Source organism: Cynocephalus volans, chromosome 5, assembly GCF_027409185.1.
Source record: "Cynocephalus volans isolate mCynVol1 chromosome 5, mCynVol1.pri, whole genome shotgun sequence".
In the NCBI taxonomy this organism is placed as follows: domain Eukaryota; kingdom Metazoa; phylum Chordata; class Mammalia; order Dermoptera; family Cynocephalidae; genus Cynocephalus; species Cynocephalus volans.
In genome coordinates, this window is record NC_084464.1 from 32,775,699 (window position 1) to 32,796,968 (window position 21,270).

General features: G+C 36.8%; 1 protein-coding gene across 4 annotated transcripts in view; it reads left to right on the plus strand.

The window, feature by feature from the left end:
- The first annotated feature begins 820 nt into the window (after nucleotides 1-820).
- CDKAL1 (CDK5 regulatory subunit associated protein 1 like 1) overlaps nucleotides 821-21,270 on the plus strand; it is a 636,490-nt gene continuing 616,040 nt past the window's right edge. Inside the window, exons 1-4 of one of the 4 annotated variants that reach the window (XM_063097088.1) lie at nucleotides 821-907; nucleotides 1,678-1,721; nucleotides 10,840-11,014; nucleotides 12,202-12,314. In XM_063097088.1, coding sequence (XP_062953158.1) covers nucleotides 10,845-11,014; nucleotides 12,202-12,314 — 283 coding nt within the window. In that variant the 5' untranslated portion in view covers nucleotides 821-907; nucleotides 1,678-1,721; nucleotides 10,840-10,844. Of the gene's footprint in view, nucleotides 908-994; nucleotides 1,109-1,475; nucleotides 1,521-1,677; nucleotides 1,722-10,839; nucleotides 11,015-12,201; nucleotides 12,315-21,270 lie in introns of those variants that run through there. The other 3 variants (XM_063097092.1, XM_063097090.1, XM_063097091.1) reach the window with 3 other exon arrangements.

Below are 21,270 nucleotides of genomic sequence, written 5' to 3' on the forward strand. Positions count from 1 at the left end.
TAAATAAAGTAATTGCCCCAAATCACTGTGAAACCCAAAATATGGCATAAAACTCATGATTTCTGACTCCTATTTATGGCCTGTTTCCTCCACTTTTTAAAGTGTAGATGTTCTTCTGATAAATAGAAGGTCAAACAGAGTGTCTTGGGTAAAGAATAATAAAGTGAGATAACATGTAAAGCAAGCACACCAGAATCAGTATACTCCATAAAGTTCTCTTTTTCATAGGTGTCTGCTAAACTGCCATCTAACATTAAAAAATAAACCCCCAAAAAACAAAAACCGAAAAGGTTGGTTGGTGTTAAACAGTCTGTATTAAGTTGTATCTACCAACTATTTTTGAAGAATAGAGATCCTTTTCTACTCTGTCTTCTCATATTAGAGAAGAGACCTCTTTTCAAAAAATGTTGAGAAAACTAGTAAAATGCAGTGAAAAGAGCAGGTTATTTGGGAGTCAGACATAACCGGATTCAGCCCAAGGGGCAGTCACTACTAGTAGAGTAATTTTGGGCAAGTGTTTAAATTCCCAATTTCCTCTTTTGTAAACCAGGAATAATAATAAATAAATTGTGAGATAGTGTTTATGTAAAGCACTTAACACAGTGCCTGAAACATAATAAGAGCTCAGTAGAAGTTACCTATTAAGCGATTCTAAGAACCCGAAACTTGGGGTTGTATTTTTACCCTTGCAACCCATGGAACTCGAGGTGTAATCATTACTAAATTAAGTTCAACCAAAACTCGCGTTCTCAGCAATGATGCAATGTGATCTCTCCGGGCCACCGTCGCCGAGCATGCGTAAATGAAAGCGGCGGGACGTGTGTGTCATGGCGCGCTCCATGTAGTTTCCGGAGAGCGGGGCGTTGATTCTCTCAGTTTGGACGGGTTTGTTATTTTCCGATTGCTGGTAAGAGTGGCCCGTGGATCAGTGTGGGGCAGAGTGTGGCTGTAGCTCCTTTTATGGCGAAGACTTGTTTCTCCAGTTTCAATCTTTCTCGGGCCGGTTTCTCACCTTGCTTTTCGGTTGAAAGGAGACTTGCCAGCTGGGATCGGGGAATTGGGAAGCATGTTGCGCTCCCAGGAGTGAGAACAGGGTGGTCGGCCTCAGGTGCTGTTGGGCTGTTAAGAATATTTAAGAGACCTCGTTCCTTATGGTCACTTTAACGTCATTTGTTCTCCCTCTTTCTATGTTAGTGAATTTGTAGGACCTGACAACGCTTTCTCAATTACCTAGCTTTCACAGAGCAGTGCCTTGAGAATTAAATTGAAGTCGGCCGGAGGAGCAGGTGTTTTGCTTTTTTACTTTTCGTTCCCCTTATAAAATCTCTCTGAATCTCGGGGCGACACGTGTAATTCGGGAGGAATGTGATTTGGATACCTATCTCATTGCCTTATTCTTGTTTTTTAGTTGTTAATCGCACTATGCAGACGTGTTGTAGTGCCGGATAGCATAGCATTTATTACTACGGCCAGATGCTGGATCACAGTCATGGCAGATGTCAATACACCTATCGTAATCAGTAAGACGTTAGTAGTAGTATGGAACATCATTTACACTGCTGTGTAAAGCAGTCTTTTATGGAGTCTAATTACCTTTTGGTAGTACTGAAAAGTCCTCACAGCCGTTTTGTGAACTTGTTGGGTGCTTGCTTTTTCTAATCAGTTTTTATTTTCCAGACTCACCTTTCAAGAGGACTTGAAACTGATTACAGATAATCAAGGTACTGATTTTTTTTAAACCTTTTATGTTTGAGTGGCATGTTAGAATATGCATGAAACGTAGCCTAATTTCTTCGTAATTTGCTACCATCATTTTATGGAAACGCTGTGATTTCCACATCACTAAATCCAAGAGACATTTTAATTTAATTTACTTAACCTTTTCTTTTCATTCAGCTGCACTACGTTAACCTCCTTGACATGCCCTCTTCCTTTGCCTTCTGTAGCCCACTGATTTTCTCCTCTGGTGGCTGCTTCTTGGTCTCCACTGTAGCTTGGTTCTCCTCTACTTGGCAGTTAAGTTTGGAGTTCCTCAAGGCTTGGTTCTGTACCCTGTCCTCTTCTAACTGTTCTCTTTCTCTTTTTCTCTCGGTGATCTAATTCACATGCTTTTCAACAGTTACTGTCTGTTTTGGTTCTAGCCATTCTAATTGGTTTGAAGTGGTCTATCATTGTGGTTTTGATTTGTATTTCTCTGGTGGCTAATCGTGTTGACATCTTTTCATGTGCTTATCATCCATTTGTATATCTTCTTTGGAGATGTCTATCAAATCCATTGCCCATATTTTAAATTGCGTTGTCTTTTTATTGAGTTTTAAGTGTTCTTTATATATTCTTATACTAGACTCTCATTAGATATGATTGCCAGTATTTTCTCCCATTGTATGGGTTATCTTTTCATTTTTGATGGTGTCTTTTGAAGTGTAAAGTTTTAAATTTTGATGAAGTCTAATCTTTGTTGTTGCTTGTGCTTTTGGTATAACTAAAACCAGTGCTTACTCTATTGTCATGAACATTTACACCTGTTTTCTTCTAAGAGTTTCATAGTGATAACTCGTGAATTTAGGTCAGTAATCTATTTTGAGTGTATTTTTGTATATTATGTGAGATAGGGCTCCAACTTCATTCTTGGCATGTGGCTATCTAGTTTTTCCAGAAACATTTGTTGAAAAGACTATTCTTTCACTATTGAGTTATCTTGGAACCCTTGTTTAAAATCAGCTGCTGAGGTACTGTATTTTTTTTTCTTTTTCTTTTTGGCGACTGGCTCGTATGGGAATCTGAACCCTTAGCTTTGGTGTTATAACACTGTGCTCTAACCAACTGAGCTAACTGGCCAACGCAGTAATGTACTTTTGACACGATTCTAGATGATTTTTGTGAAAGAATAACTTTAGGACAGTAATTCTCAAATTTTAATGCATAACAAAATCACCTGGAGGGCTTGTGAAAGATTGCTGGGCTTTAGTCTGAATATCTGATTGAGTACATGTGGAGTGGAGGCCCATGAATTTTCATTTTTAACAAGTCTTCCATGATGCTAATCCTGGTTTGGGAACCACACTGGGAGAACTAATATAGGGCATTGGTTTGCAAATGTGACTACATACATGAGAATTAACAGAAAGTTTTAATAAAAAATAGATACCCCAGCTCCGTTCCCAGAGATTGATTTAACTGGCCTGAGGCTCAGTTGCTGGTAATTTTCAAAAGCTCCTCAGGTGAACAGACTTGAACACTCAAGCTTGAGAACCACTGCTGTAGGAGAATAGTGATTCTTAATCAGGAATGTTTAGTAGAATCACCTGGGCAATTCTTATGTTCACATGGCTCAGTTCTGGTCTTGGAGCTTCTAATTCAGAATGGAACGTGGATATTTGATATTATAAAATTTCCCCTAATAATTCACCTATGTAAGTACCAATACTCTGATATTACATCCTCTTCTCTTTTCATCTTTTTCAGTATTTCCCTTTTTACTGATTCTGTTTTTATTCCCTTTACCAAACTTAATTTCCTCTACCTTTGAAAATAAAATTTTATGATTCCTGTTGCTCCATTTGATTATTATCTTGCTTTCCTTGGTTCTCAAACTTTCATTTCCATATTCCTGATTTAAAAATTTCTGCAGGCTAAACAATTTTCTCTACCAGTTTGTTCAAATTATAAGCTTTAGCTTATTCATAGTAATGAGTGAGATTGTTTAGTGTGTATGATAAGCAGCCAGGTGTAGGAACCTCTGCATTATATTACATTTATCTCCTTTGTCTCTCTGGAGTGAATTTCTAGAAATGGAATTGCTGGGTCAAAGAATATTCATGTTTTAAAGTTTGATATATATTGCCAGGTTGCCCTCTAGAAAGGGTATACCAGTTTTACTATGCTTTCAGCCAACAGTAGGGTTTTTGTCTTTTGTCAGTGAGGTAGATGAAGCATAATTCATTGTTTCAGTACTTGCTTTAGTGTGGTTGAGCATTCTTTCCTATTTTTATTGGCTGTTTGTATTTCTTAAGTAAATTGTCTTTTTCCTTTACCCATTGTTTTCTGGGATGTCTTTGCTTCATGTCACATTAGACTCTTGCATTGTTTGTGCTTTGCCAGTGAGGCAGAGCCATAGTGGGCAGAGCATGGTATTAAGAGGAGGCTCTGGTTCTCATTCTAGCTCCATCAGTGTACAAATCTTTAAGCTTCTCTGAACTCTGGTTCTGTAAAATAAGGAGCATAGCAATGTCCCTTACTTCTCTAACTCTGTAATGATATGGTATGTCTACTGCGGTGGACTCCATTCATCCCCATTTTTCCATTCTAGTTCCATTCAGTGAATCCATATACAATTGGGTATGGGATGTAGAGTTGTATAATAATAAAAAAAGGCTTTTAATATGTCCTTCAGTTATTTATAATTCTTTACTAGTTCCTTAGTAACATTCAAAGGCACTACCTGGTCTTACCCTTTCTCACTTAATTATTTCATAGAATAATCTTGATAGAAACCCTAGGGCTTAGGCATTTACTTCAATTTCCCACCCAGTGTAAGAATTTCCTCCTGTGTTATAGAAAAACTAGCTAAATTCAACTTAAACAAGCAGTGTTCATTCATTTCGTCAATAAATATTGTGTGCCTGTTAAGTGCTAGGCATTTATTAGAGGTGTTGTATAGAGATAGTGGTAAAAAAAGAGATGGTACTTTTCTGCTTATGGAGCTTATATTGTGAAGAGAAAGACATATGCAGTTACATATATGGTGTCATGTAGGTAAGTGCCATGAAGAAAAATGAAGCATAAAGCATGTTGTGGGTTAGTGAGAGTGTGTGGGGATGCTTGGGCAGTGTGGTTATTTTAGGCAAAGTGGTTAGGAAAGGCCTTGGCTAAGGAGTTGTCATTTGAGTGGAGAAGTTAGCAGCAAGTCATACAAATACCTGGGGACTGTTGTTCTAGCCGAGGGATAGCAAGAGTGAAGGCTGCTGAATGAGAAACTAGTTTGGCATACTTAGAATATGTAAAAGGTCATACAGTTTAGACAGAGTGGAAGGTGGCAGAAGGAGTAGCCAGACACATATCTGGTTAGATTGTGTAGTATAAAGTAAAAAATATTTACTGAGAACCTGCTAGGGCTAGTCATAAATCCAGGCACCTGGGTAAAGCAGTGAACCAAGCTCATACAAACCTTTATCCTCATGGAGAATATATTCTAGTGGAAAGACACAGTTAAAAAAAATTAAAATATATGAGCAGGTGATGAAGTGCTGTGGTTAAAAAAAAAAAAAGGCAAGGAAGGGCTATAAGAAGTGTATGTGTATATGTGGTGAGGTGGAATTGCTCAGAAAGGCCTCATTGGTGACATTAGGGCAGAGTGCAGAAGGGCTTCAGTGAGCCATTCAGGTATCTTGAGTCAGAGCATTCCATGCAAGAATAAGACTGAAATGAGTGTGTACCTGGTGGGTGTGAACTAGCAAGGAAGTGTGTGTGGCTGAGAGAGTGAGACAGGAGAGTGGTAGGAAATGATCAGAGAGGTAGCAAGAAGCTGATGTATATGTCCTCTGTGGTGATTTTGCCTTTTTACTCTCTTTACTTTTCATTGGAAGGGTTTGATCAGAAGCTTGAGATGAACTAAGGTTTTAAAGAGATGCTTAACTTTTGTGCTGAAAATATTTTGGGGGAATTAAGAGTAGAAACTGGACTTGGTCTTGCAATAATCCAGGCAAGATTTGATGTTTGCTTGGATCAAACAAATAGATTCTGAATATATTTTGAAGATAGAGCCCATAAGATTTTGTTGGTGGATTTGGGTATAGGGTGAAGGAAAGGGAGGAGTCAGGGATGATTTCAGGATTTTTGGCCTGAGCAGGTGGAGGGTTGGGATTGCCTTTAAATGACATGGGCAAAGCTGTGAGAGGATCTGGTGAATGGGGAGATCAGGAGTTCTGTTTTTGACCTGTTAAGTTTGACATAATTATTAGACATTGAAGCAGGGGACTTGAATAAGCATTTGGACATCTGAGTCTGAAGTTCAGTGGGGAGGAGTGGGGCTGGTTATATAAGCATATAGTTGGTATTTCAAGGCCATGGGACTGGGGAGTGCCTGTAACTGGAGAAGAGAAGAGTTCCTGTAATGGAGCCATGGTGGCATTCCAGCATTGAGAAGTTGGAGAGATGAGGAGGCAGGAGCAAAGGAGATTTGAAGAGTGGCTAATGTAGTAGGAGAGCGTGGCATCCCAGGAGTCAGTGAAGAAAATGCCTTAGAGGGGGAATGGTCAGTAGTGTCAAATGCTGCAGATGGGGTCTCAAGAGGACTGAGAATTGATCATTGCATGTGTGGTTGGAAGTCACTGAAATCATAACAGGCAATTTTGGTGGAGTGGTGAAGTGAAAGCCTGGTTCTTGAGACAGTGGGAGGGGGAAATTAGAGACATGGGGTATAGACAGCTCTTACAAGGAGCTTTTCTTTAAAGGAGAGAAATGTAGTGGAGATAATAAGAGGAGGAGGGGGGTAAAGACACGGGTATTTGTTTTTCTTTTTGTCTTTTAAATGGGAGAAATAAAAGCATGTTTATTTCCAGGTAGCAGTGATTCAATAGAGAGGGGATTAGTGATGATGCAAGAAAAGGGAGCGTTGCAGGAATTCTGTGCTTGAGTTGGTCAGAGTAGGAGAGTAGTTGGCTAGAGCAGAAGTTGCTCTTAGGGAGGTGGAAGGCAGATTGGAAGGTAGAGTACATGGGCAAAGAACCATTTCCCAAAGTCATCCCTCTGTCCAGTATATGGGAGGGGACTTAAGGAGCTGCATCATTCAGGCCTTCTGTTTACAGTTCCATCTTTCCTCAGTAAGAGGAAATCTGTGAGAAATATATTTTCAGAAAATTCCTAAGATAAATGAGTTTCAAGTTTCTTTACTGCAGTTCTTCAGTCTTTAATAATGTGCACTGTGAATCTGTAAGAAGGCTGAATTTCCTAAATTTGACTACTGAATCATTTTTTCACTGATAATATCTCAAATATAGAATCAATTTTGGAAAGACTAACCTGGTTCATTTCACCTTATCTAGGTTGCTGAAATGGCCAAGGCTCTTGTTTGCAAGAGCAGAAAACCCAATTCAAACTAATTCAAGCTGTAGAGGGAATTTACTGGCTCACATGACTGGGCCACACAGGGCTGCATTTGGCTTCGGGCATTGGTTAGATCCAGGGGCTCAAATAATGTCCGTATGGCTTTTTATCTCTCTGGCTCTTAGTAGGCTTCATTCCTTAGGTAGGCTTCCTCCCTGTGGCAGGCAAGATGGCCCCTAGCATCCCCAAGTTGACATCCTCCCAACTTAGCCACTTCAGTGAAAAGAGAAGCTATCTCTTCTGTTAACTCTGGTGTAGAAGTCATCACAGTGATTGGCTGGGCTTGTCATGACCAGACCTGAACCAATCATTGTGGCCAGGAGGATGGGTTATTCTGTCACACTTGGGTCATGTGCCCCATTCTTGTGTCTAGGGAAGGGGAGGCCTGTGATTGACAGTCCCACCATGACCATGTGAGATGCATGTTAACTATAATTTAACTAGTCCTTTGTTCATTGACATTTGAGTTATTTTTAATCTTTTACTGTTACTAAAAATGTAAAGCTAGCTGAGATTTAAACACAGTTTTGTCTGATTTACAGCGTGTAAATTGTTGTAGTTGCAAATAATGTGTTGCAGAGTAAAGGGCACAAAAATAAGATTGGCTGTAAGCCACTCTGTTGATTGAATGATTTGAATGGAAAGATGGGAATTCAGCAAATGAAGAGAAGGAAAGTTCATCAGAAAGGTTTGAGGTCAACTGAGGAAATATAAGATCCTTCACACTGTGGTTCAGTTGCCTTGGATGAGGAACAGTGGTCATTGAGTATACATACGTTGAGTAGACAGTGGAGTACTGCACAGCGTATGGGCTTGGACTCATCTGGCATGGGATCCTTGTTTAGCTTCTTTGGGCAAGTTATCTTTTCTGTGTTTCAGTTTGCTCATCTTCATACCTCATAGAGTTGTTTTGAATGATTGATGAGATGACCCTGTGAAGGACTTGCTGTGTGTCTGGATATAGTATTAGTAGTAATACCATCAGTAAGTGTACACAAGTACTTTTTCTTTTTTTCCGGATAGGTTTTTTTTCCTTAATATTTTAACATAATTATAGATTCACCTGCAGTTGTAAAAATTATGCAGAGATCCTGTACACTTTACCCTTTATCAGTTTTGCAATGATAACATCTTGCAAAACTATAATACAGTACAATATCATACCCAAGATATTAAAAGTGACGTAATCAAGATACAGAACATTTTCATCACCACGAGGATCCCTCATGTTGCTCTTCTATAACCACACCCACCTTCCTTCCACCCCATCCTCTCCTTAATCCCTGACAACCACTGTTCTGCTCTCCATTTCTACAATTTTGTCATGTCAAGTATGTTAAGTAAATGTAATTCTACAGTAGGTAACCTTTTCGGATTGCCTTTATTCACTCAGCGTAATTCTCTGGAGATCATCCAGTGTGTTGCATGTATCAATAGTACCCTCTTTTTTATCTCTGAGAAGTGTTCCATGGTATGGATGTACCACAGTTTGTTTGTTCACCTTTTGAAGGTCATCTAGGTTTCTGCATTTTGGCGATTACAAAGAAAGCTGCTATAAACATTTGTGTGCAAGTTTTTGTGTGAATATAAGTCTTTATTTCTCTTGGATAAACACCCGGGAGTACAATTGCTGGGTTGCAACACAGTTGCACGGTTAGTTTTTAAAGAAAATACCAAACTGTTTTCCAGGGTGGCTGTACCATTTTACATTCCTACTAGGACTGTATGAATGATCCAGTTTCTTTGCATCCTTTCCAGCGTTTGGTGTTTTCATTTTTTAAAATTTTAGCCATTCTGATAGGTGTATAGTGATATCTCATTGTGGTTTTAGTTTCCATTTCTCTGGTGGCTAATGTCATGTGCTATTTGCCCTCTGTATATCCTCTTGGGTGAAATGTCTCTTTTTCTCTCACTCTGTAGCTTGATTTTTTTCATCTTCTCGAAAGGCTCTTTCTCAAAGCAAAAGTTTTACTTTTTGATGACATCTGACTTATCAGTTTTTCTTTTTTATGGGTCATGCTTTTGGTGTCACGTCTGAGAACTCTTCGTCTAGCCCTAATCCAGAAGATGCTGTCTTACAATTTTTTTCTGAAAGTTTTATACTTTTGTGTTTTATATTTAAGTCTATGACCCATGTTGAATTAATTTTTGGATAATGTAAAGGTTCACTTTTTGCTTATAAATATCCAATTGCTCCAGCACTAGTTGTTGGAAAAGGGTATCTTTCTTCCGTTGAATTGCTTTTGCACTTTTGTGAAAAATCAATTGGGCATATTTTTGTGGGTCTACTCTGAATTCCCCGTTCTTTTCTGTTGATCTATGTTTCTTTCCCTCCACCAATACCACAGTCTTGATTACTATAGCTATCTAATAAATCTTAAGGTTGGGCAGAGCAATTCTTCCTACTTTGTTCCTTTTTTTTTTCCAAATTGTTTTAGATATATTCCTTTAACTTTCCATTTGAATTTTAGAACAGTCTTGTCTATGTCTACACAAAGTCTTGCTGGAATTTTGATAGGAATTATTTTAAACTCGTGTATCAGTTTGGTCTCCACTGATAACTGCACGGCTTTGTTACTGGTCCATTGGCTGATTTGAATATCTGGGGTCCCTACTTGGCTTTCTCTGATTCTGCCCTGGTGGGGTGTGTTGGGGCACCTCATTATAAGATGGAAGTCAAGGCTCCCCACTTGGCCTTTGTGGCTTGGCTGGGTCACGTGTGCGCGCGCGCGTGTGTGTTTAGCTTGAGTAGAATGGTTATTATCTAAAAGTTTTCTGTTTTGCTAGGCTGCTCTTTTTCTAGTTCTTTGATGAGAAGGCAGGCTTTTGTTGGGGGCTTTTATTGTCTACATCTGTTGGCATTTCTGGATTGCTGGCTTCCTCATCTCCAAGTCTGGGATATAGGAGGCAAAAGAAAACCCAAAGAACTCGCCGTCATGTTCCTTGGGTCCTGAGATCCCTAGCCAGTTTACCACCTTTTCTCCATCTTTCAAAGTCTTCTTATATTTGTTTTATATGTAATGTCCAGAGTTTTAGTTGTACTTTGAGAAAAGGATAGGGACAAGTATGTCTACCCTATCTTCCTGGAAGCTATGTCCACATCTTCTTTTTTTAATCATAAAAATTTTGAACATTCAGGAAAGTAGAATAGGATAATGAACACCAACATACCTATTTCCTTGAGTTGTGTTTTTCCATATGTTTTAATCTATTTTTTCTGAAGTTTTAAAAAGTAAATTATAGACATAATGACATTTCACCTCCATTCAATATACATCTCCAAAAAAATTTTCGAACATAAGGGCAATACTTTATATTTAATGATTTATAGTAATATCCTCATATTAATCTAACATCCAGTTCATATTTTGATTTCCCTAGTTGTTCCCAAATATTTTATAGCTGATTGGAAAAAGTAAGATCTAATCAAAAATGTGAATTGCATTTAGTTGCTAGGCTTTTAAGTTTCCTTTAATCTTGAGCGGTTCCTCTCTTGCTTTTTTCTCTGTGATAATGATTTATTGAAGAAATAGTTCTAGTTGAACCTCGGAATGTCCCGCCATCAGTAGGGTTTGTCTGATTGTTTCCTTGCGTTTCTCTATTTCCTCCATTTTCCGTAAACTTGAAGTTAGATCTAAAGGCTTGATGAGATTCAAGTTTGAGAATATTTCATAGATGATGCTATGTTAAGCAGATTTTCTGGGACTCATAAGCTTGTTCTATTTACTGTGATAGAGAAGATGCCTTCTGCATCCTGTGATACACTACTGGATGACATAGAAGATATCGTGTCACAGGAAGATTCAAAACCACAAGATAGGCATTTTGCAAGAAAGCATGTTGTTCCAAAGGTGCGAAGACGAAATACCCAAAAATATTTGCAAGAGGAAAACAGTCCGCCAAGTGATAGGTAAGCTTTGTTTTCTTGAAATTATATTTGGTTTCGTTCCAGGGGAGAAGCTGGCATGACTGGCCTATGTGATATACGCATTATCTTATTTAGAATCTTGAACTTTTGGTAGAAAATACATACAGTAGTTTTTTTTATTTGAATGTTTTCAAACTTGATAACTGGTTAAAAAAGAAAAAGATATAAAATTGGATGTTCCTTGAAGCCAGGGCTTAGGACAATAGTGATCTCTTTGATATTACTGTAGTTAGTATGCAATTTTGTGTTAGTTTCAAATTAAAATTTTTTACTGGAATTTGTGATTCTTATGAGGTAGTAGTGTTTTGGACATTTGATTTTTCTTAGTAAATTTGCAAATACTTATGGATCAGCTTGGGCACAAAGAAATTATTCCCATTTACACTAGTATAGTAGGTCGCTAGTCAGTGAAATTCTAATACAACCTAGCCAGAAGGGATTATGCAGTTGTATAGTTTTAATAAACCTATATTTAGTAAATTGTTGAAAGTTTTAATACACCTGATTATTTTATTTGGAATATTAAGCTTTTAAAATCTGTCAATTTAAAATTTGCTTATATTTTAATGACTGAAGGTTATCATATTTGTCCTGAACGTGTCCTTAAGATAATTTCTGTTTACTTATAAATTATTGGGGCAATCCAAGTTGAAAGTCCCTTTTTTTGTCTTCCTAAAAATATTAAATTTTTTAGAAATCTTTTTATAGAATGAGTACTTTAATAATGCCATAGGATGACAGTTTTAAATTTTAAGTTATTTTTATCTGTAAGTTTTAAAGTAGGTAAAGATTAAAACTACTACATTTATATTTATAAATAGATACACTTAATTTTTCTTTATTTGCTAGAATCATTTTCTTTGCTATTGTTTATTTGTATGCACTTTTCTAGGAGTTGAACTTAATAGTACTATGTTAATAGTATGAGTTTAAAATACAATTCAATGGAAAAGGAGTTTTTTTTATGTAGAGTCTTAGAATTCTGTGGTTATTTAATCTTGATTTTAGATTTTTGCTGTAACATCAGATTTAGAATTAAGATGGTGCATTTAATGAATTGCTTGAAAATCTATAGCAGTGAGTTTGTTTTTTGCATAATGTTCCTGAAATCATCTAGAAGTTTTTATTTTAAAAATCACTTAAGAAGACTTTTTTTTATTGTTCAACAGTTCTATTCCAGGCATACAGAAAATTTGGATACGAACATGGGGTTGTTCTCATAATAATTCAGATGGAGAATATATGGCGGGACAGCTAGCTGCTTATGGCTATAAAATTACAGGTAATGAAATCTGTAATGTATTTTATTGATAAAAGTTTTCAGATTAAGTTTTATAGAGATAGGTATTCCAGCTTCAGTGATTAAAGAATATTTTAGCATAACTTAATACCTATAAAACTATGTATATCATAATTTTATTTATTTATTTATTTATTTATTTATTTATTTTAAAAAGGTGACCGGTAAGGGGATCTCAACCCTTGGCTTGGTGTTGTCAGCACCACGCTCAGCCAGTGAGCTAACCGGCCATCCCTATATAGGATCCGAACCCGTGGCCTTGGTGTTATCAGCACCACACTCTCCCGAGTGAGCCATGGGCCGGCCCATAATTTTAAAAAGCTTTAAAAGACTTTTTATTTTGAAATAAGTTTAGACTTTCAGAAAAATAGTAAAATTAGAGTTTATGTATGCCCTCTACCCAGCTTCACCTAATATTAACAACTTACATAACTGTAATATAATTAGTAAACCAGTGTATTTGCATTAGTGCAATACTGTTATGTAAACTATACATCTTATTTGAATTATACCAGTTTTTCCATTAATTTCCTTTTTCTGTTCCAAGTTGCAGTCTAGTGTCCCACCTTACAGTTAATTGTCATGTCTCCTTAGTCTCCTTCAATCTATGACAATTCCTTAATATTTTCTCCTATTACTTTGACACTTCTGAAGAAAACCAATTTGTTATTTTGTACAACATCCCTCAACTTGGGTTTGTGTGATGTTTTTTCATGATTAGAATGAGGTTGTGCATTTTTGGCAAGAAGAATACAGTGTGTACATCCTTTTCAGTGCATCATCATAGGGTCATCCTGTCAATATATTGTCTTATTGGTGCACTAACCCATGTATACCAGGTTTCTCCCCAGTAAAGTTACTATTTTTCTCATTGTAACTAATAAATATTCTGTTTCTCTTCAACCTTTTACCTACTCATTTTAGTATCCATTGGTGGGTCTTGTCTGTCACAGTTATTATGGTGGTATTTGCTTAATGATGATTTTCTGCTTTCTTCACATTTATTTATTTATTTATTTTTGTCTTTTTGTGACCGGTAAGGAGATCGCAACCCTTGGCTTGGCGTCGCCCGCACCGCGCTCAGCCAGTGAGCTTACCGGCCATTCCTATATAGGATCCAAGTGCGCCACAGGGCCGGCCCCTGCTTTCTTCACATTTATTACTTGGAGTCCTCTAAGGAAGAGCTGTCCTTTCTTCCCCATTTTAGTTATTTACAACAGTACAGATTCATGAATATTTGTTTTATTCTATGGGATATAATCTGACACTATCTTTTTTTTTTTTTTTGGTAGCTGGCTGGCATAGGGATTGAACCCTGGAACTTAGTGTTATCAGGACCACACTCTAACCAACTGAACTAACTGGTCAGCCTCTCATTTATTTTGCAGCTTATATTGTTCCAGCTTTGGCCATTAAGACCTTGTTCAGGCTGGCTCCTGTGTCTTTTTAACATGCCCTCATCCTGATTTGAGCACTTCCCTATTTTCTGGCCCCACAAGGTGTTCTGATCTTATCTTATATTTTCCCTTCCCCAGCCTTGGAAGCAACCACTTTTCCAAGGAGTACCGATTCCTTTCTTTAAGAGAAGGGCGTTTAGAAACACATCCGGGTAGTAGGTGTGCAGCTCATTGCCACGTGAGGCGTCAGGGCTTCTGGGTCCACTCAGTGGACAGAACTATGAAATAGGTATACTAACTGAGACACACACCCACACCCACCCACCCACATCCACATCCACATCCACATCTATATCTATTCTGGGTCCACTCAGTGGACAGAACTATGGAATAGGTATACTGAGACACACACACACACCCACACATCCACACATCCACATCTATATCTATTTTTGTATCTGTCTGTATGTTTGTTAAATGGGACCATAATTTGGATGCTTTGTCACAGGCACTGACCTGGTGCTTTATATATGCTATCTTGCTTAGTTCTTGAGTAGGAGGAATATTGGCATCCTTACTTTATAGATGGGAAAGGAGAGGTTGTGTCTTACCTTAAATTACATAGGTAGTGAAGTCTCTGTCACTCCCAAATACTGATCCTGACCACTATTCTGTAACCTTATTGTTGTGTTTGCTATAAGGTAGCAAGTAAGTATTAGGGAGGATTGGAAATTTTATCTTTTTATCACATTTTTTTCCTTCAGTAACTAAAAGATCACGCTGTTAATTTTGTGGTTTTGATAACTTATTTTTTAGATGGCAAAATCAGTCTTAATACTACCATTTTTTAAGTTAAAAACTTAAAATATGCTTTCAGAATTATTTCTCTATGTTCATTACTAACTTTTAATGTAATTTAGCCTGGACTTGCTTTAACACATTCCTATGATGTAGGTCAAATAGTAAGAAAATAGCCTTTAAGATAATTTTCTAAAACATAAAAAATCAGGTGTTGATTTTTCCTAGGTGAATTAAATATCTAACACATTTTAAGTCTTAGTCCATTAGCAGTTTGTGTTTGGTCTTATAGCAATACTCTTCTATATAAAATAATAGTCCTGACATGTTTACACAAGAATAGTAAGCTGTGTTGTGCACACCTAATTTTGGTTTCTTATTTGGAAATAGTTAAAAAGGGAGGATTATGAGATATGAAGTTTGTTTTTCTTGCTAATATAGTATATTACTTTCATATACTTGAATTACTTATATGTATCTGTATAAATTTTATATACTGTTGATTGTCCCTGCTTTAGAAATTCATAGTCAGTTTTTAATACTAGTCTTGCTTAAGGGCTGGCAGGTTAGCTCAGTTGGTTAATTCTAGTCTTGCTTGTATTGAGCAGACTGTACAACCACTTTTTTCACTAAGATAGGTGCTATAGGCTCAGGAAATATAAACAATATTAGCTTCTGTAAGACATTTAAGAGGGAAATCTCTATAGATCTTATATATATGATATGAATGATTTCTGGATTACCTGTGTCAATAGTTTCTTTCATTATTATGGCATAGTGGGCGTTTATAAATTACTATTAATAATTTGTTAATCAAATATAGACCTAGAATATTTAACGTATAATGTATAAAATCAGTATAAAATAAAGATTATAATATGTGCAGAGATTATTGGAAACAATGTACAGAGAAATTAAATCAAAGTTAATTCTCAGTTGCCATTTGTAGGTATTTTTACTGTTTGGGGAAGAAAGATACTGAGGGTGTATACTTGAAATTGCTGCTTTTAACTGTGTTAATCCAAGATATAATTATTTCATAGTAAAACTTCATGAAGCCTGGGAGTGGTTAGCTGTTTATTGCCTTTTTTCCAAACCCTTTTTATTTATATTTATTTATTTATTTTTTAATTTAATTTTTTTTATTCAATCATAATTGATTATACATATTTTTTGGGTTCAATGTTGACGTATGTTGATCAAATCGATATTACTAGTATGTATGTATATTGTTATAAATTGTACTTATTCTTTATGCCCCTTGTCTAATCTCTTCCTATACCCTCTCCCTCCTCCTCCCTAGATTTCTTCTCTCCCTCTGAAAGAGTAATGGTTATTCTGTTGATTTGTTGCCTAGATGATCTGTCCAATGCTGGAAGGTGTGTTCAGGTCCCCCAATGTTATCATAGAGCAGATGCTTCTTCTGTCACTCTGGAATCGGCTTTGTGGAGAGAGACATCCTCTTCTTTTCTTTGGTCTCTGCTGGTGACTCTTCTTGTGTTAATGCACTCTAGTGGCTGGGAGACCATCTGCGTGGAGGTTGTGATGTCTAGCCACTTTTGCGGCAGCTGTGGTTACTGTGGTGGCTGTGGCGGACCATGTGGTGGAACATGGAGGTGATGTTTTTGGCATGCTCCTTGGTGCTGGTGGTGTGCCTGGTTGTGGGTGGGGGATCAGGTCCCCAGCTCGATGCCCCAGGCCCCTGGGTGGGTCCCCAAGGTGCTGGTGGTGTGCCTGGTTGTAGGTAGGGGGTCTGGTCTGCAGCTTGATGCCCTGGGCCCCCGGGCAGATCCTTGAGGTGCTGGCAGTGTGCCTGGTTGTGGGCAGGGGTTCAAACCCTTTTTATTTTGAGGAAAAAGGTAGTTTTGAGAAAAAGCTTTTAAATAAACTATTGTAAAATAGTGCCTGCCTGCTTCTCATTTCAAAGAATGAAACCTACTGAGGAGAAAAGATGTTAGTCCTAAAACTCAGAACAATTAATTGTGTCATGGATACATGGATGCATGATATAATTAGTTTCATGAGAAGCAATTAAACTCTTCCTGTGGGTACCATGGCTTTTTAAAGAAGTATAATTTTAATGCATAAATTTTGTGAATGTGTTCTTCTTCAAGTAAGCAGTTTTTGTAGAATAAACCTTTTTTCCAATAATGTTTTGATTGTTGTTTTGGATTACTTCTGTTGGAGATGTTGGTAAATTATTTTCAGTGTCTTCATTGGTGGCAGATCTTTGTCTCTTGAGAGTACATTTAGTGTTAGAAATGGTCACAGGTCATTGGAGGACAAATTTGGTGAATAAGGTATGTGATAAGATGCTGAACAATGTTAGTTCAAAATACAGCATTTCCGTTTATTTTAATTGATTCTGAAAACAGTTCTAAAAGTGTTCTAGAAGAGTAGCAGTGATTCTTATACTTTTTGGGTCTTTTCAGAACCTCACACTCTTATACGATCTTAACAATTCATAACCACTCCGTAGCCCAATAGTGGATTAAAGGTGACTATGTTAGGGACAGGCCTCATTTAGATATAGCTGTGTTATGTTTAGTTTGTAGCCATGTGAATGAATATGGCATGTGCTTTTTAGTTAGTGGAAAAAGTTCATTCCAAGGCTATTGACTGAGGCTCTAGTTCATAAACACGTGAGAATAGTGAGTGTTTTGTGTATGAAGTATTTGTGGACAAGCTTACCTACATCAGAATAGAGTGTTTAGCTTGGGTGCCCACAGTTTCAGCGAAATCATTTAAAAATTGCAGGGCTGTTAAAGTTCTTGATAGTTTCTTGGTTTATTTATATATAGTTTATTCATTCAGCAAACATTCTCTGAACATGATATGTTTTACAGGGTCAAGGGCTAGGAGGTGTGAAGACATGAAAATGAGCTAGCCATGAATTCTAGCTTATTCTTTTTTGAGAAAGGAAAAGCCTTATAGTCTGTGTTAAATCTTGGAAGTTATTTTAGTAAATGCTCAAGCTTATAATGTATTTTCATTTTTTATAATATAGGGTAAGCAGAACCAGCTTTTATTGAGAGAGCTTTTATAATTTATATTTTAGAAAAGCTTTGTGATAATATCAAGTCAGAATATAGCATCTTTTGTTTGAGTTAGGGAAATTAATTTCTCCTTGCAGAAACAAACACCGATTTATTTGGTATAGGAGACAGTATCACAATTGAATGACTAAGGTGTATAGCTTATTTCTTGGTTCCGCCCATTTACTTTGAAGTAGCTTTAAATTTTGTGACTGAGGTCAATGGGATACATTAGATTGATATACGGAATTGTTTGCATAAGGGGTACATACAACTGGTACTGATCAGAAGAATTTGAAGGATGTTAAAGCTACACTTTTGTATTTGGACTTAGATTTAGGAAAATCATGCTTACTGGACATCATTTAAGTATGAATACATACAGTTTCTGTTTTTAAAAAAACTTTGCTTTTCATGTTTTTTTCTTAAGAACTGATGACCATGATGTTTCACATTACTGTCTTGAGTTTACCCGTATAATAATGTATAGTAAGACTCAGAGTAGATTAATTCTGTGGGAAGCTGAAAAAGCAGTAGACTTCAGCTTCTGTAGAATACAACTAAATGAAAAATGTACGGTATACTATGCTTCTCTTAGGTGACACAATATTTTTGGCAGGCTAGTTCAAAGTGAAATTAGGATTTTTGTACACATTTTTAGGGAGGGACGCTGTTGATTAAAAGACTACTGTGTTAGTCATTTCACATATGTTATTGCAAGGATCACATAAAATAACTGGCATGAAGTTATGGCATATTTTCAAATGAGAGGACTGAGACTGGGAGAAGGAACACATGACCTGCACAACCTCATTCAGCTAATCTGTGCTAGAGCTGACCTTAAGACATAAGTTTGTCAGCACAGACTCACCTGTTTGCGTTATGCTGTCTACTCTTTCCAAGTTGATGTTTTAAAGGCTGTTCAGTATAGAAATTTGTCAATATTAATGGTTTTTAGTAGGGCAGAGTTTCCTGCTCAACATTCTAAAATTTTTTCCCTTTTAAGAGTCTCTTATATGTGACCCTTATTAAAAGTCTTTCCTTTTTTTGGAGGGGTTGAGGAGGTCTGTGCAGTCTATACCGCAGGAACATACTCAGTTTATTAATTTCAGTGCTGAGTTCAAAGCAAGCTGTTTCTTTGGTTATAGATAGTAGTGTCAGCTGAGAGCTATCTGGTTCATTCCCACCTCCTTAATCATAAATATAAAGTCACTACTCAGTGGAACATAAATATAAAACCTTCCTGATTTTTGTGTTCATCTTGAACCTCTGGTGGAATTCAGTGAAAGAATCAACTCTCTTAGTACAGGGCTGCTAACTTGCTTTCCGCATATACCTCTTTAATCTAACCTTGATCCTTTACCATCACGATTGTTTACATTTGTATAGTGTCTTACAATTTGTAAAACACTTTCCTATCTGTTGCTAATTTTATGTAGTTTGTATATGAAGAGAAAGGCAGAACAAAGACTTTGTTAACTTAGGCTTTTAAAAAAATATTTAAAATACCCTGGCATTTAAGTTTCTCCCCTAAAATTATATATATTCGTGATAAGTATTTAGAATGAGATGTTTAGTTATGTGTTGAATAGTATGTTTTTCTTAATGTAACCCAGAGTTTTTGTAGAAATTCTTTATCTGTAGCCAGAGGTGATGGCTCTTTTATCTTAAGGTTCTGAAGTCCATCTGGAATCATAGTGAAAATAAATTCTACTCTGTGTGCAGAATGTCTGTAATACATGGTGTTACCATCAGATACTAGGTATAGTTGAATGTTACCATTATTCTAAGGCTGAGAAGTTAAACATAGAAAGGTTTATCAATACAAACAAGGCTTGTGTGCATTCTATTAAAATAGGAACTATATCTGTTGATCTGTAAAGTGTCCCCCTTGTGGAAATTTCAAGCTAATGTTAAAAGTTTTTACTTTTCATGTATATGTGGGTACTTCAAAAAGTTCATGGAAAAATGGAATTGAAAGATAATACAAATCTTTCTGTGAACTTTTTGAAGACCCCTTGTATATCCTATGTACTGGAAAACTAGTCTCAAGATTATTGTTTAAAAGTACTTCCTTAACTTGCCAATAATTCACTTAAACCTTTCCTCCCCGGTTATGGTGGAAATGTCTTACATTAGGTTATTTTCATGAACTAAGATTATTATTCATAAGTCTTAATATTTTTTTAGTCCTTTTTTCCACTATTATTTTATGTAGAAAGTTGAGAATTATATTCAATTATATTCTTTACATGAGAATTATATTCTTTGTGAGAATCTGACAGCACAGGGTTAATAGAAGTCGACATTTTTCCAGGGGTGACTTCCAACACAATGAAAGTGTAGAACCAATTGTGGCAGGGGTGACAGTGGTTATTGGATCACTGACCTGTATTACTTCTATTGAGTCACCAAAGGACTCAACTTTATGGTAATTGAAAGATGGGGCCTTGAAGAGGTGATTGGATTGTAGGACCATGCAGTAGTGAATGGATTAATAATGGTGGTCAGGTGTGTGGTTCTGAGGTCTTTAAAAGGAGAGCACGTGAGAGGTTAGTCTCTCTCTGCTCTGCCATTTTTTTTGCCATGTGAGACCCCGCCTTGCTGTAAAGCCACCACTAAAGAAGACTCTCACCAGATGTGTTCCCTGGACTTTGAACTTCCTAGCCTCTGAAACTGTAAGCAATAAATTTCATTTTCTTTCTCTCTTTTTTTTCTTTTACTTCTCAATATACATTGTAGTTGATTTTCATGCCCCTTTACCCATTCCACTCCACCCCCCCCCCCACATCATATCTGTTGACTTAAATAGTTCAAGGAATTTTTATGGTTATTCTGTCTTCTTCCCCGCCCCCCTCCCCCAGTTTGTTTGTGTGTTTATTTATTTATTTTTAGCTCCTACAAATAAGTGAGAACATGTGGTATTTCTCTTTCTGTGCCTGACTTGTTTCACTTAATATAATTTTCTCTAAGTCCATCCATGTTGTTGCGAGTGGTAGTATTTCATTCTTTTCATTGCAGAGTAGTATTACATTATGTAGATATACCACATTTTATTATCCAGTCATCAGATGATGGACATTTGGGCTGGTTCTGACTCTTGGCTATAGTAAGTAGAGCTGCAGTAAACACTGGAGTACATGTATCCCTTCGGCATGATGATTTCCATTCCTCTGGGTATATTCCCAACAGTGAAATAGCTGGGTCATAAGGTAGATCTATCTGTAATTGTCTGAGGAACCTCCATACCATTTTCCATAAAGGCTGCACCATTTTGCAGCCCCACCAACAGTGTATGAGAGTTCCTTTTTCTCCACAACCTTGTCAGCACTTATAATTCTCAGTCTTTTGGATGTTAGCCAACCTAACTGGAGTGAGATAGTATCTCAAAGTTGTCTTGATTTGCATTTCCCGGATGCTGAGTGAGGTTGGGCATTTTTCCATGTGTCTGTTGGCCATTAATATATCTTCCTTTGAGAAATGCCTGTTTAGCTCCTTTGCCCATTTTTTAATTGGGTTATTTGTTTTTTTGCTGTTAAGTTCTTTGAGTTCCTTATATATTCTGGGTATTAATCCTTTGTCAGATGTATATTTTCCAAATATTTTCTCCCACTCTGGTTGTCTTTTTACTCTATTTATTGTTTCTTTTGCTGTGCAGAAGCTTTTTAGTTTGATATAATCCCATTTGTTTATTTTTCCTATAGTTGC